The following is a 19,258-nucleotide window of genomic DNA, read 5'->3' on the forward strand; positions in this document are numbered from 1 at the left end:
ATAAACCTACCCCTTTGTATACCATACTTCAGGCCCTGTTTTTTTTAGATGTTTATATTTTATATTTAACTTTCATAAAATGAAACTACGTACTTAAAGACATTTAATAAACTCAAAAATCCCCTCTAGTAAATTCCATAACATAGTCTATTCTTTTATAGAAGAAAATATGAAAATTCAATTCTGGTCCCTAGACTTTTCTATTGGATTTGTGGGTATCTTTAAACAAAATGAATGGATAGGTATAAATCCCAAAATAATAGCTCATCAAGAAAATAAACTACTCCAGAATACAGGAATCTTTTGTGAATTGTGGCTATATGCTAACATACATAACAGAGTTTTGGGGGATCTGACTCTACTAAAATAGAGAGCATATTATATATTTCAGGGTGGGATTTAAATGGTTATCAAATTGTGTGTGTGTGTGCTGGTACTGGGACTTGTGCTTAGGACCTAGGCTTTTTCACTCAAGGCTGGTGCTCTAATACTTGAGGCACAGTTCCACTTCCAGAGTGTGTGTGTGTGTGTGTGTGTGTGTGTGTGTGTGTGTGTGTATGTTGTGTGTGTATGATGTGTGTAATGTGTGGTTAATTGGAGATAGAAAGCTGTGTGATGGTGGCCCACAACTGTAGCCATCACTACTCAGATGGATGACTGAAGACCACAGTTTGAAGCCTGCCCAGGCAGGCAAGTCTGTGAGAGTCTTTTCTCCAATCAACTACATTCAAAAAAAAGTCTAAAGTAGAACTCAAGCTTAAGTGGTAAAGTGCTACAGTGTCTAGGCACTAAGTTTACATTCCAGAACCAGCACACACACACACACACACACACACACACACACACACACACGTCTCGTGGACTTTCCTTCCCAGGCTGGGTTTGAACCCTGATCCTCAGATCTCAGCCTTCAGCCTCTGATCTCAGCCTCTTCATAGCTAGAATTACAGGAATAAGCGATTGATGCCTTCCCAAATTCTTAATTAAAAGCAAATACTACTTTTAGTTAAAGCAAGCATTTTAAGACAGGATACTAACATGTTAACGTGGGAAAATGTACTGAGGAACTGTATTGTATTTATCTTACTTGGCCATTTATAAACATTTAAATTTGTCATATCTTTTTCAAAGTAAGGAAAATAATCAAAGATTAATAGGTTTTTCATTATTCCTATCATTATTTTTTGACTAGCTAAGTGACTATACCTATAAAGTTTGTGTACATCATTTTGTCATCACCCCTGGAAACAATATTTATAATGCACCTATTTATTCAAGTTTTTTTCTTAAGTTTAAGCAAGAGGCTATTTATTTGTCCCAGTCCTGGGGCTTGAACACAGGGACTAAGCCCTGTCCTTGGGCTTTCCTCAACACTAGCACTCTACCTCTTGAGCCACAGCACCATTCCTGGCTTTTTCTGTGTATATGGTATGGAGGAATTAAACCTAGGGTTTCATGCACTCTACCACTAGGCCATTCTCCCAGCTCCCATATTTATTCAAGTTCTTAAAACCTAATAAATTCATTACTCACTTTCCAAGCATGATAGGTACCAGAGGGATCTGTCTGATACAGTCTTGGGATGCCATCATCATCAAAACCCACAATTAAGGCAGAAATACCAAAAGGTCTTCTTCCATTGCTCTGGGTGTATTTCTGCAAAATAAAATTTATTTTTAGGATAACACTATTTCTTACCAAACAATACTTACAATATATAAGAAAGCATTACTGACAAAATCTATGTAATTTTTTTCCTTTTTGCTGTACTAGGAATTGAATTCAGGATCATTATTTTACTAGACAAGTGCTCTATCACAAAAACCATGCCTCCAATCTCTTTTTGCTTTTAGAGTTCCTTTCTCAGGTAGTATCTCCATACTTACTTCACTTAGACAGGCCACCTGCCTCTGCCTGCAGAGTTTGATTCTTGTTCTACTCTAAACTTTATTTTACACAGTTTTACATTTCTTTCTGTGTTGAGAGGCAAGTGCAGGATCAGGCTGGCCCATGTATCTGCATCACTGAGTAAGATAACCACACAAAGAAATGAGCTGGCATGTATGACGCCTTGCTTTGAGCTATGTCCTTGAGATTGTGAATCACCTTCTGCTGAGACTTGATTACTATTGGGTACGAATGTGTTATTGCTTTATCACTTTCTGTTGAGGCTTGATTATCAATGTAACACCTGACAGGTTCTTATTTTGTAGAGACTATATAAGACCGGAATAGGAAATAAATGGGAACTGCGGTCTTAAGCCTACTACGGCCTTAGACTGTAGTCTTGTGCTGTAGCCCTCCCGACCCCATCTATTACTTGTCTTGTCTTGTCTTTTCTTTTCTCTTCTCATCCTCACCCCCTCAATCAGGTATCCTGCCTTGCTGCCGGCTGGCTCCGGCATTTCTGGACCAATTTCAACTCATAACAATACTTAAAAGAAATTAATGTACATAATTAGGAAAATAAAATCACAGGTTTGCTTCTATGTTGCCTTAAAAGATGTGTTTAGTTGCTTTGTGTAAATGTTGGCATCATAACTACTACACTGAAGTCTCTTTAATGGAGTATAAGATTGGGGGTTTATGCCACATCATTTTGGCTCGAAGTAACGCTGATTTCAATAAGCGGTGCTTTGGAGGCACATCCTTGGTCTACCTTGAGGGACACTAATTGTTACTATTATTATCAAGTATTCCTACTTGATACAATTATTATCAAATGTTTTGTTCACTCTCTGCTAGGTTATCTGTACTTAAAAATCCAAATGAAACAGTTCTTTCAACCACATGTAAAAGGACTTTTTGTTTCTCTTGAAGAAAAAAAATGATTCTTCTCCAAGACAATGCAGTGCTTGAAACCAATTGTATTTTTTATTACATTAGTGATGAGGACTTCTTGGACTTGTGCTGGCTACAAAGAGTGGAATTCCCATGAAAAATAGTGCACCTAAAGTCATACATGAGCAGTACTGGCAGAAAGTTGAGGACTAAATATGTAGGCCACTTTCTACAGTTGTCTGATTGTGGTTGTATGTTAACTTTGTATCAATTCTGTGACTTCAATTAACTTTATAGTAGATTTTCTCTGGGCCTCAAATGTATAGGACCTTTTCAGTTTTGCTATATTATATAAATTTTTATAGGCCATTTGAATGCAAATGAGACATATATAAATAACCTTATTAAAAATAAGGACTACCCAGGTGGTTCATGCATGTAATCCTAACTACTTAGGAGGCTAAGATCACAGGATCGTGGTTCAAAGCCAGCTCAGATACAAAAAGTCCGTGAAACTCTTTACCTCCAATTAACTTCCAGAAAACCAGAAGTGGTACTGTGGCTCAAATGGTAGAGTGCTAGCCTTGGGCTGAAGAGCTCAGGGACCAGACCCACAGTTCAAGCTCCAAAACCAACATAAACAAACAAACAAACAAACAAATAAATAAATAAGGGCTATGCTGTGTGCCCGTGGCTCACACCTATAACCCTAGCTACTCAGGAGGCTGAGATCTAACGATCAAGGTTTGAAGCTAGCCCCAGCCAAAAAGGCTGTAACAGCCTTATCCCTATTAATTAGCAAAAAGCTAGAAGTAGAGCTGTGGCTCAAGAGTGTTAGACTTGAGCAAAAACAACTTAGGGACAGTGCCCAGTCCCTGGAATTCAATATTTAGTACTGGTTTGAAAAAAGAAATAAAAACAGGTTTTTATCTTAATTTCTCTGTAGTTCCTAATGTTTCCATTTCACACCTAGGATTGATGCCATGCAAATATATCTTAGGGGAAAACGTTCCCTTTTTACTTATTATTCTTTTTTCAATGAAAAATTAATATATGCATGGGGTAAAATGAAGTACAAAAGACATACATGAGGTATCTATTTTGTGTCCCAGATCTCCAAGTCTCTCCAGGAGCAATTTCACTGTAACAGTAAATGTACTGTTCTTAGCCTGGGTAATTCTAGAAATTCTTCTATGCTTTTTGGTGGATACCTTTGTAACAACTGGTAAAATCAAAGCAAATAGAATAAAAAGGTCATATGAAAATATGAGATTTTCTTTCACAGCTTAAACGAGTTTAAAAAGTACAAAGGGGGAAACTTTGTCCTAAGTCTATCATTTAAAACTTCAGTATAAAAGCCTGCAGGCATGCATGGTGGCTGGGCATGGTGGCTCATGCCTGTAATCCTAGCTACTCAAGGAGGCTGAGATCTGGGGATCAAGGTTCAAAGCCAGTTCAGGCACAAAAAACTTTGAGACTCTTATCTCCCAATCACTAGAAAAGGGAAATGTGGCTTGGCTCAAGGGTAGGGTGGTAGCCTTGAGCTGAAGAGCTTAGGGACAGGCCCAGACTGGGTTCAAGTCCCATGATCTCCCCCCCAAAAACCAACAACAAAACAAAACTTCACTATTAGCAGGGTGAGGTGGCTCACACCTCTAATCCTAGTACTCAGGGAGGCTGAGATCTGAGGATGAGGTTCAAAACCAGCCCAGGCACTATAAACTCCATGAGCCTCTAGTTTCCAATTAATCACCAGAAAACCGGAAGTGGCACAGTGGCTCAAGGGTAGGGTGGTAGCCTTGAGCTGAAGAGCTCAGGGACAACACCTAGGCCCAGAGCTCAAGTTTCAAAACCCATTATAATGTGTGATTGTTGTTCTTAATGTAATATTTCTCATCTCTTTTGTTGTACCTTGTCTCATATTGTTACAGTATCTTACCTTGTTATCTGGTATACTGTATATAAGTTTATTTTTTTATTTGAAATAGGAAAGAGAAGGGGAGGAAAACAAGATGAAGGGAGGGGCTGGGGGAGGGATATGGGAACAAAAACAGGAGAAGGGGTTTCAATGTTTGTGAAGTAATGCCCCTTCTATCAGGCAAATATAACTGTAACCCTTCTATTAATTACAATAAAAACTTCAGAATATTAAAAGATTTTGTAAAATATATCTATATAAACACATGATAACAAGTTTGCCAGAAAATCTGCTAGAGTTGGGTATAGTGGCTCATGCCTGTAATCCTAATTACTCAGAAGGCTGAGATCTGAGGATCAAGGTTCAAAGTCAGTCCAGCACAAAAGCACCTAAGACTCTTATCTCCAATTAACCTCTAGAAAACAGGGGAGTGGGACTGTGACTCAAAGGACAGGGCAGTAGTCTTGAGCTCAGGGACAACGCCCAGGCCCAGGGGTAAGCTGAAAGCTCAGGGACAGCACCTAGGCAGAGTTCAAGTCCCATGTTAGAAGTAATCCATTCTACCTGAGTAATAAGCCTTTGACTTAATTGTGAGAATAAGTCATTTAATAGATTTATATGAGTGAATATTGCCAAGACAGAAAAGAAAACAAACGAAGACATCTGTTGGAAGGTTAGCTTACCTGCTTTAAAGTTGCTATAAAACGAGTTATATATTCTACAGTGACTGGGTCTTCAACTGTTAGCTTATAGCTCTGGCACTCCACCCGGGCTCTGTTAATTACTACTCTTGCATCAGCAGTCAGTCCTGTAAAAATAATTAAAACTTCACAAAATTGTATCTTTCTGTATTATTACAGTTTTCTGTATCAAAGGACTTTTAACCACATCAAATCTTTCTTAAAACATCCTTTTGGGGCCAGGAGTATGGCCTACCACTACAGTGCATGCCTAGCATGCATGAAAGTCTTAGGTTTAGCTAGAAATGGCTCAAGTGGTAAAGCGCTGGCCTTGAGAAAAGTTGAGAAAGCCTAAGGACCATGCCCAAGCCCTGAGTTCAAGCCCTAGGACCAGAAAAAAAAGAAAATCCTTTTCCTTTTCATCAGTGTCATTTATGAAGGGATATAATAGAAAAAAGTACCAGTTACATATTAATTTCATTTTAGAGATTTAACTTGATATATTTTTTATTTTATTATTTATTTCTTATTATTTATCAGTAGTTTTAAATAATCAATTTATTTTATCAATCAAAATATATTCATTAGGCTGAGAATTTGACCTAGTGGGAAGAGTGCTTGCCTAGCATTCACGAAGACCTGGGTTCGATTCCTCAGTACTACATACATAGAAAAAAGCTGGAAAAGATGCTGTGGCTCAGGTGGTAGAATTCTGGCCTTGAGAAAGCCCAAGGACAGTGCTCAGGCCCTGAGTACACTCCCCACAACTGGTAAAAAAATACATATATATATATTCATTAAGCATTATATCCTAATGTATATAAATGTACACATACATCTATTTGCATATTTGTATTTATTGAAGTAAATTCTCCTAAGAAATAATTATTAATTTAATGCATGTATAGTTCTTAAATATTATTAGCTGGATTTAAAACTTAAAAAGAATTTCACATATTTTGACTTTCACATGACTGTCTTTTTTTTCCACATGTTTTTTATTGTAATTAAAAGAAGGGTTACATTATATTCACCAGATAGAAGGTGCATTACTTCACAAACATTGATACCCTTTCTCATGTCATGGTCTCCATTTCCCTCCTTTCAACCCGTCCCTCATCTTGTCTCCCCCCCTTCTCTATCCGATTTCAAATAACCAAATAAGCATATATACAATATATCAGATAACAAGGTAAAATACTGTAACAATATGAGATAACCAAGGGACAGCAAAAGAGATGAGAGATAACATAGTGCATTAAGGACAACAATCACTCATTATATGGCTTTTGTTTCTATATCCTAGAGGTCCTTTCATTTAGCATCATACTATATGGCCTTATGTATCTAGGTTTTGTTCTATTGTAAATCTCTGCTAGGAGAGCCCAAAGTTTCTACTGATTATGACAAATGAGGGAAACCATTGAGCCTATTTAACTTGATATATTTTTGCTTAGGTTTTTAAAGAAACTAATTACTAAGATTGATAGTCAAAATGCAAATAGGAAGCTGGATTTTTTTTTTTAATGAAAATGTTCCTTTGGGTTCGAGATTTAATTCAGTGGGACAGAACTTGCCTAGTAAGTGCAAGGCTCTGAGTTCCATCCTCAGCTCTACCAAAAAATGAAAGATGTTAACTGACACAATGGTTACACATTTTGTATTAAAGGTTTCTTCTTTTTTAAAAAAAAAAAACAGGTAACAAAGTTGCTTTTATTCAATACTAAGTGTATATTTGCATTTCAGAATTTAACATTTTATTTATTCTTACCTGAATTTCACTAGATTACTTTTGCATGGCAGTTTGTCAATACATGCTTATGATACTAACTGTATAATTAATAAATATGTGAGCTTATTATATTTATCTGATAGAAGTTAACATGATTACATGGGTTATGTTTAAAACTCATAAAAAGGAAGAAAATGTCAAAAGAATCAAAGAAACTTTTTCAGAATTCTAATATACTCATTTAATTTTTCAGCATCACCTGCAGGAAAGGTCTTTCTACAAATTAGACACATGGTAACATAAAACTATAGAGCTTCTACTCTTCTTTAAAATAAAGGTTTCTTTTATGGCCATTATATTTCTTTCTTTGACTTCTTAATATTGACTGAATTATGCCTGCTTGATAAACATGAAACCCTGAGTTCAAATGCCAGTATTGCCAAAAAGAATATTAAACTTCCAAGACCAATTCACTGATCAAGACTTAGAAACCTCCCATTGCTCATGTAGCCATTAGTCTTTTGCAATCACTGATTCATTCGAACTCCTGTTTCTATGCACCTGGGACAATCTTTAGATCTTAAATTTACTGTTAGTCAATAGTGAAGATGTCTGAATACACCGCTATACTTTAATACTTATAGGTAACATATAAATTTAATCAGACAGCAAATAAAGAGGAATCAATTTTCTTCTCTTTAAAGATTACCTAAGAGAAGGAAATGTCAAGAGATTGACTTAATCTAGAAACAGTCTGTTGTTCATAATCCAGTTCCAGTACAGGATATGAGGCTGAACCTCCCCCACAAGATAAGCTAGGTAGCCATGGTGACAGAGCAGTAGACATAGGTTTAGGACAAGCCTACACTTCTCCCAAGCTCTAAAACTACAGCAGAAGCTTTTTGAAACAATGACTTCTACATCACAGGGTAGCATCAGAGAAGGAAGACATTCTTAACTTCTCTTATAGTGGAGAGTTACATGAGATATACCTCTTGAAATAGAGCTTACTGTTTAAGACTGAGCTACTCTGGGGATTTAATAACAAGGAATAATCATGGCTCAGAGAATCTCATCAAGGCTCATTTTCAGATATTTAATCCAGCTAATAGAGTTGTAATTTTTTAAAAAAAAATAAGTTGTACTGTCTGTTGTTAGTAAAGCAGAATATAACTAAATATGTTGTACAAACATGTCAAAAATGTTCATTAATATTAGGGACCACTGTGTTACCAAACCAGAGTAAAATACTATGCACTGTTACTGGAAGGCCATAAGTACCTGCAAAAGCCATGCAAACATGGTCATCAAGGGCACAAATCTTCCTCACAGTTCTTTCATCTTGAAGCTTAGCAACAGATTTTTTTTCTACTCCAAGGACAACTATATTGGTGCCTCGAATTCCAACCTGTCAAGTCAAATAGAAAATTAATTTTAAATTTAAAACTGACAAGTTATTATGGTATATGACTTAAAGAGACTGTTGTTAAACCTTTAATAAAAAATTAAAAAAAGAAATACAGTTCTGGAAAAACAATTGCTTTCTGGAAGCCCATTCTCTAATCTCAAAACAAAGACCAAAAAGGTATAAAATACTACCAACAAAGAAACAAGTGTCCTGATTTCAACTTTGCCTCAAAGGCATTATTAAAACAATTAGTACAATTTTAACTGAAGTGAAAGAAGATATTGCTCATCCATACAAACTGCTAATAGAGTGGCTCGTAATGGTAATAATAAAAAAAAAATCTAAGTGGTCTAAAGTATAGATGATTCGTAGAATATGTGCCTAACATGTATTACACTGTGTTCAATCTCTACTACTACAATATAAAAGAAGAAACTAAGGCCAACTTGGCTTTGATCTTAAATTTCTAAGCCTGATGTACTGTATGTAATCAATTTCTGTTGTTTATAAACAACTAAATATAATATTTAGTTACAGAAGTCAGAATAAACAGAGGCCAAAAGCAGCCAAGAAAAAGATGAAAGCTTCCTACATTGGAGGCATAGTATTTAGTATGACAGGGTGAGTCCTTTAAGAAGAACATTCCTCAATATAATAAAGGCTGTGTATGACAAACCTACAGCTAGTATTATACTTAATGGCAAAAAGCTAAAGCCACTCCCTCTAAAATCAGGAACTAGACAAGGATGCCCACTCCTCTCCACTGCTCTTTAGAATTCCTAGCCAGTGCAATAAGGCAAGAAGCAAGCATAAAGGGGATCCAAGTAGGGAAAGAGGAAGTAAAACTATCCCTCTTTGCAGATGACATGATTCTGTATTTAAAGAATCTTATAGATTCTACTCCCAAGTTCCTTGAGCTGATTCAAAACTTTGGAAGGGTAGCAGGATATAAAATTAACCCTCAAAAATCAACTGCCTTCCTCTACGCCAACAGTGAGAGGAACAAGGCAACAATCAAGAAAGCAACTCCTTTCGCAATAGCTTCAAAGAAAATAAAGTACCTAGTAATTAGCTTAACTAAGAATGTAAAGGACCTTTTTGATGAAAACTTTAAAACCCTGAAAAAGGAAATTAAACCAGAACTGAGGAAATGGAAAAACCTCCTATGCTCCTGTATTGGAAAAATCAATATTGTGAAAATGACAATCTTGCCAAGGGCTATCTACAAATTCAACACAATACCCATCAATATCCCAATGTCATTCTTTTAAAGAAATAGAAGAGGCAATCCAAAATTTCATATGGAATAATAAAAGACCCCGTATAGCAAAAACACTTCTTAGCAGAAAGAACAGCCCAGGATGAATTTCAATACCAAACTTTAGACTCTATTACAGAGCTATAATTATCAAAACAGCTTGGTACTGGCACAAGAACAGGCCTGAAGACCAATGGAATAGAACTGAGGACCCAGATATTAACCCACAGACCTATGGCCACCTAATCTTTGACAAGGGAGCCAAAAAAATAGAATGAAAGAAAGACAGCCTCTTCAACAAGTTGTGCTGGCAGAACTGGTTAAGTACCTGCAGAAAACTAAAGTTGGATCCTTCTTTGTCACCTTGCACTAGAATTAATTCCAAATGGATTAAAGACCTGGAGGTAAAAGCTGACACACTGAAAACTTTACAAGAAGGAATAGGAGATACACTAGACCTCCTTGGCACAGGTTGAAACTTTCTTAATAAGGACCAAGAATCACAACAAATCAGAGAAAGGCTGGATAAGTGGGACTGCATTAAACTCAGAGCTTCTGTATGGCAAAAGACATAGCTAGTAAATTAATTAGGAAGCCTACAGAGTGGGAGAAGATCTTCACCAACCATACAACGGACAAAGGCCTCATATCTAAAATATATCAACAACTCAAAAAATTGAATCACTCCAAAACTAATCTCCAAAGTAACAACCATCCCATTAAAAAATGGGCCAAAGTCTTAAAGAGAGTCTTCTCTGAAGAAGAAACAAAAATGGCCTATAGACACATGAAGAAATACTCAACATCTCTGGTCATAAAAGAAATGCAAATCAAAACAACACTAAGATTCCACCTCACTCCAGTTAGAATGGCCAGGATCAGGAAAACGAATAATAACAGATGCTGGAGGGGATGTGGCAAGGAGGGATCACTACTACACTGTTGGTGGGAGTGCAAACTCGTTCAACCACTATGGAAAGCAGTATGGCAGTGCCTCAAAAGGCTAAACATAGAGCTCCCCTATGACCCAGCAATTCCACTACTTGGCATGTACCCAACCATGCAGAAACAAGGACAGACTATATCCACTAGCACAATGATGTTCATTGCAGCACTGTTTACCATAGCAAAGATATGGAACCAACCTAGATGCCCCTCACTTGTTGAGTGGATCAACAAGATGTGGTATTTGTACACAATGGAATTCTATGCTGCTGTCAGAACAAATGACATCGCCCCATTTGTTAGGAAATGGAAAGACTTAGAAAAAATCATATTAAGTGAAGTAAGCCAGACTCAAAGGAACTTAGGCTCAATGGTTTCCCTCATTTGTCATAATCAGTAGAAACCTTGGGCTCTCCTAGCAGAGATTTGCAATAGAGCAAAATCTTGATACATAAGACCATATAGTATGAAGGTAATTGAAAGGACCTCTTGGATATTGAAACAAAAGCCACAGAATGAATGATTGTTGTCCTTAATGTACTAGTTATCTCTCATCTCTTTTGCTGTCCCTTGGTTATATCATATTGTTACAGTATCTCACTTTGTTATCTGATATATTGGATATATGTGTATTTGGTTATTTGAAATTGGATAGGGAAGGGGGGAAAACAAGATAAGATGTGGGAGTGGGGGGAGGGAAATGGGGACCAAGACATGAGAAAGGGTATCAATGTATGTGAAGTAATGTACCTTCTATCTGGCAAATATAATGTAATCCTTCTATTAATTACAATAAAAATATATGAAAAAAAGGCCAGGAGTTTGGCCTAGTGGTAGAGTGCTTTTGTAGCATGCATGAAGACCCAGGTTCGATTCCTTGGTACCACATACATAGAAAAAAGCCAGAAGTGGTGCTGAGGTTCAAGTGGTAGAGCTCTAGCCTTGAGAAAGTCCAAGGACAGCACTCAGGCCCTGAGCTCAAGCCCAGGACTGGCACACACACACACACACACACACACACACACACACACACACACACACAAATATATATATATATATATATATGAAAAAAATGGGAGGGTATACAGGGATTACTGTGAATTATTCCTTGCAGCTGTATGTGACGTTCTATATATATCAATGAAGATTCCAATGAAAAAAATATCCCAAAGCCAGGAATGTACTTCACTAATAGACTGTTTCCCTAATGTACACAAAACCCTTTGTGAAATGCTCACTCCTTCTCAATACCCCCTGCAAAATATTACATTGGAAAGCTGGGGAAGGAAGGAATTGGAATCAGATAACACAAACTAATGCAATGTTGATGACTGTATCTAGCTTTACTCCTATTTTTATTTCAGCATCCCAAATAGTTCATAGAACATAGTAGTCTTTTATATTTGTCTTTCCTCAACCTTTGTCTAAGATATACTTAACATTCCCCCAACCCTGGTTTTTTAGCTGGTGTCACTGGGGACTGAATTCAGGGGACTGAACTCAGAGTTCCATGATTCTGCTTGGCAGAGTCAGAAAAAGGATCCATTGTGACATGGTTCAGACATTATGACAGAGAAAAATATATAGCAGTTATCTAAAAATAGGCAAATGCTGGAGTATGTTTAGTAACAGAGTGTAGCCCTAGCATGAACCAAACTGTAAATTCAGTTCCCCACACCACAAAAACACACCAACCAGCAAACCATCATGAAAGGGTAAAGTATGTTCCCTACATGGACAGTTAAAGTGGATGAGGATTATGGAACGCTTCAAAGACCAGACCTGGGAACTAAAATTTGATAAAGGAGGAAATATTATGGAGCCATTAAGTTTGAGGTCAGATAAAGGACAGAGTGAGGAATAATAATAAATCTTATCTTTTTCATGAGAATACTGAGATTCATGTTTTCTCCTAACATGAAAGGTATTACGTTCCCCAAATGTTATTTAAATACATTTTGCATTAATAGAGACAGAGCCTAAAGTAAAAAGAAAACAGCCATCAGGCACCACTTTACACTGTCAGAAAAACCAAAGAAGTAGAATCTATGCCCATATAATTGTGGCCCACAAAGACTTTTTTTACATTACTAAATAATATCATATGTGTACACTGGTCAAAATTGGCTTCTGACTCATCATATTAACTGTTCTTTTTGGATACAGTATTTTATAACCTATTTTAACAAATAAGTGCAGCATAAACTTTACCCTACTTAAAAGGTCATAGCACCCTTAAGGAAACTCAATGAATAACTTGTAAGAAGATGCAAATTGTAATTTCAGAGTCTTCAAAGTCTCATTCTTCCAATGCATCTTTATAAATGCCCACTATAGGAATTTTTATATCCTTACCCTTTTACAGCTCATTACAAAGGAACTATCAATCAGTTCTATAACATTCTTAAAACATTTTAAATGAGCCAATGTGGTGTCTTATTACACTCAAGTCTTCTCCCATTTCTCCCTTTATTTTAGGCTCTAAAACTTAGACATTATTTTCTAACCATATGGTACACACCATTCTGGGGATTATATAACTTTTTTTGCTTTTTATCAAAATGGTACCCTTTTGGTTTAAGCTACATCAGACTTTTCCTAAATTTACAATTCTAAAACAATTACTTAGTAAATAAGAAATAAGCTGGTGGGCCTAATTAAATAGAAAAATACTTTAAAATAGTTTTTGTTTGTAATTAATTTTTGACAGTTTATGGTTGCTAAGTTAATCACTTGATCAGTTTATAATGAAAGTGAATTATTTCCTTCCATTATGAAGTTGATATGTAAAGACACTTGTAGAGTTATAAATGCTCTGGATATTTTCATAAGCTACTGCTTAAATTTCCAAAACATAGCAAACGTATTCATGAAATTTGAGGGGGTTTCTGGTTGTTGTTTTCGTGATTTTAAATCAGATCATGCTGAGGTTTTAGGCTAGGTCTTGGAAGTCGGGGAAAAAGATCTTTAATCATGGCGGTCCTTTAAAATTTTTATAAATCATTGAGTATTCCAAGTAGCTAGAATTTGGCAGTAGTATTAAAAGTACTATCCTAGCTACCATGAGTGCGCACGTTTTTCAGTAATGTAAATGTATAAGTATAAAGTATAATCTCTCAAGAAACTTCCAGAACTACTTCAGAACCAAAAGGAAGCAGCAAAAGAGTTCTGAGCTTCTAAGACTAGGGAATTACTTACAACATATATTTGAACTATTTAACTATTGCCTTATATAAAAAGTCTTAATACTATATTAATTTACTTGATATTTCTGGAGCAGGTTTGGCTCATTTTTATTTCTTAGTATTTACACTTGTTATTACACAACGGTTTCCAACATGAAAGCACTTTCATAGGGATGGTTTTGTGAATCCCCCGAGGCAATGGGCGATGCACGTTGACGTGGGCTGTGTTGGGTATGTCTTCTGGATTTTTCAGACACAAGATTTACATATCTTCTAGAATCAAGGTTCCCTCCACTCTTGCTCCTTTGCTCCGCTTTGTACCTATTGCCTTTTTTCCAAACAAAGCGACGGTGGCGATGTGAACACAGTGCCATGCGCCAAATTTTACCCAAATCTCAGAAGCAACATTTCAGTCCATCAAAAGACTGGATGGTTTTCACAAGGGAGGGGGAAGGGGCAGGCTCCTGTCCGGTCCTGGCCCCTGTGTTCCTGGGCTGGGATGGATGGGGAGGCCCGCCCGGGCCCTGGGGGACGGACGGTGTGATGGGGGTGGGGGTGTCTCACCGCAGTGGAGCCTTTCTTCACTGCTTCCTGGGCATACTCCACTTGGAAAAGGTGTCCGTCAGGAGAGAAGACAGTGATGGCCCTGTCGTAGCGAGAGGCCATGGCACAGGACTCTGAAGAGGCTCGCTCAGCCCAGCCTCCAATCTGCTCAAGCCCGTGTTCTGGCGCCTTCGCCCGCCACGTGCTAACTCCCGGAAGCGGTCATGAGCGGTCTAAGGGCTTGGGTCTCCCAGAAGCGCTCAGCATCCCGGAAGTGCTCCCTCATAACCGGAAGTCGCCCCGCCCTTCTGCCCATCCAAGCCTCGCCATGCCTGTGCCTGGTGGGTGTGCTCCTGGGGGGTGACTGTGTGCCTCCACTCTTTCTGCCCTGGCCTGGATGGCAGTTTTCCATCTCAGGGTTACCCAAAGGAGTGATATCAGGCCACGCCCTAATAGGAAAATAACAGGAATGATTAGTGATGAGAGAAGAGGCCTTCAAAAGGTTAGATTGAAAAAAAAAATTCACCAGAATTCTACTCTTGAGCCTTTTTGTGAGTATGCGCCAACAGGGGGGCTTGAACTCAGGGCCTCCACCCCCTTACAAGTGGATGTGAGGGCCATCTGACTACATCATTCGTTACCCCGTTGGTCCCCATCGATCTGGCTGGCTAGGGGAGTGTCTCTTCCTCACACTGGCCTTTTTATTCAAGGCCGGGCTGTATCGTTGGAGCCACAGTTCTGCATCCAGCTTATTTGGAGTTCAAGAGTCTCATAGAGTTTTCTACCTGGGTTTGCTTCCATCTTCAGAACTCAGTCTCTTGGGTATGTAGAATGGCAGGCATGGGCCACAAAGGGTCAGCTTTTTAACATTTTGTTGTTGTTTAATTTTGAGGCCCGGTTTTGCAAAACTTCCCAGGGCAGCCTTTAAAATCCTCTTGCCTTAATATCCCAAATAGCAGAGATTGTATTGTGCAAATAGACCTCAGATATTCTGTATAGATTTGTTAGAAGAATAGGAACATACCAGGTCCTTTTGCTTTCAAATTTCAAGTTTTTCTTCCCCCTCCTCCCTCTGTTTCTCGAATGGGTCTTTAGTTATTTGAAGCCAAGAAATTATAATTTTCATAATAGTGTTTTTCCCCCAGTTTTCTTCCTTGTGTACAAAATATTGTATGAACTAATGGCTCTAATGAAAGCAAATAGTCCATCAAATTAATGCTTATGATAAAAATTAAGATGTTTTAACTGAAGAAATTAGTGCAAGGATCACAGACCCACACCACTTTGTCCAGCTTCCCTCAGCGGAGATGGAGTCTGGTGAAAATTTTCTGCACATCTGGCTTGAAACCAAGATCAATTTTCTTATTTCAGGTTCCCCCACATTTTTTTTGGATAACAGCATATTTCACTGCACCAGGCTACAGATTGAGGAGAAGTCTTGAAAATTTTTCTGCCTAGGCTTATCTCATATTCTGATCTTCCCAGTCTCAGTCTCTCAAGTAGCTAGGATTGTAGGGGTGAGCCACTGGTGCCTGATACATGTGTAAATACATGAGTTGCTGACTGAAACAACTCCATTTCTCATGAAATACTTCTGAATATGAAAGAATGGCAAACATTATTTTGAGTCAGATATTTTGGCACATGTTTGAATATGAATAAAGTGAGCCTGTCACTTCAAGGAAAACAATCATAACAGATTTTACTTGTTTCCAAAGATAAGAATGGGAACTTTCAAGTTTCTATCCAGGCAGAAAGCTTAGAAATTTTAAAACTTGAGAATCTCATGGTGATTAATATAAGTCTCTAGAATTTTTAATGTGATGAATACTCAATGAGATGATATAAAAATATGAAGTATGATATACCTAGTTTACAAAATATGTGTAACTTCTTGAACCAGTAGTTTTCAAAAAGTAATGCATGAACATACATACGTTCAAGTAGATAAGCCAATTCAGATTTACTTAAAGGTAATTTTTTAAAAAGCACTTAAAAAGGAGAAACCAAAGACAATGAGAAAAATCTTAAAGCAATCTAATGAAAAAAAAGCAGGCATATTACTACAAGGATCAGCAAGAAGACAATCAGCTAATTTCTGACAACAACTCTGTATTCATCATTCCAGAAAATTTAAAATTGAGGGCACAGAAGTGTTTTTACATGAACACAAAGGTCATTTGTTACTAACACAAAAGTAATGTTAAAGAATGTTTTTCACGGAGAAGAAAGTGATTTACTTTTGCATATGCAGGGAAAATGTAAAACATATAAAGCTTCAAATAACTATTATTTCAATAAAAATCATAACTATGGGTTTATAAAGGTACAATATATACAAAATATATACAAAAATGCATGCATTGGGTAAGATAGAAAATTAAAGTGTCCTTTTCATTGTTACAGAAATTGGTGAAAAAAATTCATTTGAATCTTTAGTCTATGAGTCTAGATTTCCCAGATAGTTATCTTTTAGGACAATTAACTTTAGGAATAGGTGTGTGTTTGTGTGTGTGTGTGTGTGTGTGTGTGTGTGTGCTTATACCAGAAGTGGTTGTTTAACTCACTCAGAGCCTGGTTTTTTTCTTTCTTTTCTTTTTCTTTTTTTGAAGCTGGCACTTGCCCATTTGAACCACACCTCTATTACTGGCTTTTTGCTAATTAATTTGAGATTAGTGTTTCGGACACTTGCCTGACTGTGCTGGCTTTGAACTGTAATCTTCAAATCAACTGCCTGAGGAGCTACATGTGCCACTGGTGCCCTGCTAGGATTTGGATGTTTTTGTTTTTGTCTTACAAATTCTAAACCAATTCTTGCCCCCTCCCAAGACTGTTAAGCTGCTGATGTTGTGACTATCACACTTGTGAATGGTTCTGATTTTCAAGCATACTTTGGAGCCTGGGAGTATTGTATGGTTATTGGACAGGTTAAAAAACCAACAAATCTATTCTTCCTAACATTTTCTTGAACATACAGTAGCCTTGGCAAACCTTTGGTTAATTCTGTATTTTGTTAAAAATCGATGAAAGATTTCTCTATTTCTTTTCCTTTTATAGAAGATGGGATTTTGTGAGGTGAAATCCTGACAGTTTAAAAAGTGCTTCTCCCATTCATATTCATTGTGACTTGTCAGTATTTTTGTGCTGAAATCTATCATCTTACCCTTTTGCATTGTCCCATTTATTTTATAAAGTTTTTTTTTTTTTGTTTTGGTGTTAGAAAAGGAGCCAGGACATGTCGGGTATGTACTCTTAGTAATGCCCTAGTCCAAACATTCATTTTTCTCTTTCTGATTTCTCTGGACTTAACATGAATATTAATTTAGTATTCTATTTTATCTTCCATATTGACTTAATAGCTATATCAGTCTTGATTTTAAAATTCTCTTTTATTTTACTTTTTTGCTAAGGAGTTTGATCTTGGAGTCCTTGAGAGTTTCTTGTACTGTTTGAAATGTTCAGGTCAGAAATTTTGTAATGATATTCTATCTTGTTACACTGGAATAGTTTTCAATAGAATATCAGCTAATAATCAAAGCAAAAGGTTTTTGGGTTCATTATTTTAGGGCATTCAATCCATGTCAGTATGCTTGGTCTGTGGTGAGGCCAATTATGGTGGCAGCAGGAGTAGATGACAGAGACTATGTCACAATAGATAGGAAGTGGAGACCAGACAAAGTTAGGGCACCAAATATAACCTTCAAAGTCATAACCCCCTTGGTTAATCTAGTTCCTTTAATTAGGTCCTGCATCCTTGCAGAACTTCCTAAAGCAGCACCACCAGCTGGGACCAAGCGTTTAACACATAAACTGGTGAGGGGCATTTCATGTTTAAACCATAACACTGTCCCAGGGACCATTTATAATGCAAAATGCAATTTCATCTCAGAGTCCCAAAGTCTGAACAATTCTAATGTAGTTCAATATTATGTATTTTTAAATATTAGCTTTTTGATACTATGAATTGAATTCAAAGTAGGCAAGTGCTCTACCACTTGAGCCTTGTACCTGGTAGACAGGCTAGTCTTGAACTCACTACCTTCCAGCCTCAATCTTCCCAGTGCTTGGATTACAGGTGTATGCCAGAATGCCTGTTATCATAAATTTTATTTTATTATTTTTTGCCAGTACTTTTTTGCCAGGCTTGAACTCAGATCCTGAGTACTGACCTTGGGCCTCTCAAGGCTAGAGCTCTATAACTTCAGCCACAGCCAAACTTCCAGCTCTTTCTATGTATGTGGTATCAGGTAGTAAGGAATGGAACTGGGACTTTGTGTATGCTAGACAAGCACTCTATCACTAGGCCATGCTCTTGACCCATAAATTTAGATTTTTATTTTTTGGGCCACTCCTGGAGCTTGAACTCAGGGCCTGAGCACTGTCCTTGAGCTTTCTCAAGGCTAGTGCTCCTACCACTTGAGCCACAGTACTGCTTCTGGCTTGTTTGTGGTACCAGGAAATCGAACCCAGGGCTTGTGCAAGCACTCTACCACTAGGCCACACTCCAGCCCCATAAATTTTATTTTTATATCACTATTATGTTATTCTTTTTTTCCTCTTTTATTTATCTATTTTGGGGTTTATTTTCATGGTGCTGGGAATTGACCCCAAGGATACCTTCATGCTAGACAAATACAACCATTCAGTTATACTCCCTGGCCACTATTTTTCTTTTAAAACAAATACGATCTACTTGCAGTGTTAATTTAGTTTAATAGGTATTTGTCACATATGAAAAACACTTCATATTGTCAAATGCAAACATAGACTTTATATTGGAAAACAGCACTGTATTGGTTTTATCTTCA

General features: G+C 37.2%; 1 protein-coding gene across 1 annotated transcript in view; it reads right to left on the bottom strand.

Annotated features, from left to right (window-relative positions):
• Psma8 (proteasome 20S subunit alpha 8) overlaps positions 1-14,678 on the bottom strand; it is a 23,718-nt gene extending 9,040 nt beyond the window's left edge. The window contains exons 1-4 of the mRNA XM_090353589.1: positions 14,472-14,678; positions 8,393-8,519; positions 5,383-5,507; positions 1,534-1,656 (exon numbers count right to left, since the gene is read on the bottom strand). Coding sequence (XP_090209715.1) covers positions 1,534-1,656; positions 5,383-5,507; positions 8,393-8,519; positions 14,472-14,573 — 477 coding nt within the window. The 5' untranslated portion in view covers positions 14,574-14,678. The remainder of the gene's footprint in view (positions 1-1,533; positions 1,657-5,382; positions 5,508-8,392; positions 8,520-14,471) is intronic.
• Positions 14,679-19,258: the final 4,580 nt, after the last annotated feature.

The sequence above is a fragment of the Megascapheus bottae genome, chromosome 19 (assembly GCF_031878675.1).
Source record: "Megascapheus bottae isolate mThoBot1 chromosome 19, mThoBot2.hap1, whole genome shotgun sequence".
Classification (NCBI taxonomy): Eukaryota; Metazoa; Chordata; class Mammalia; order Rodentia; family Geomyidae; genus Megascapheus; species Megascapheus bottae.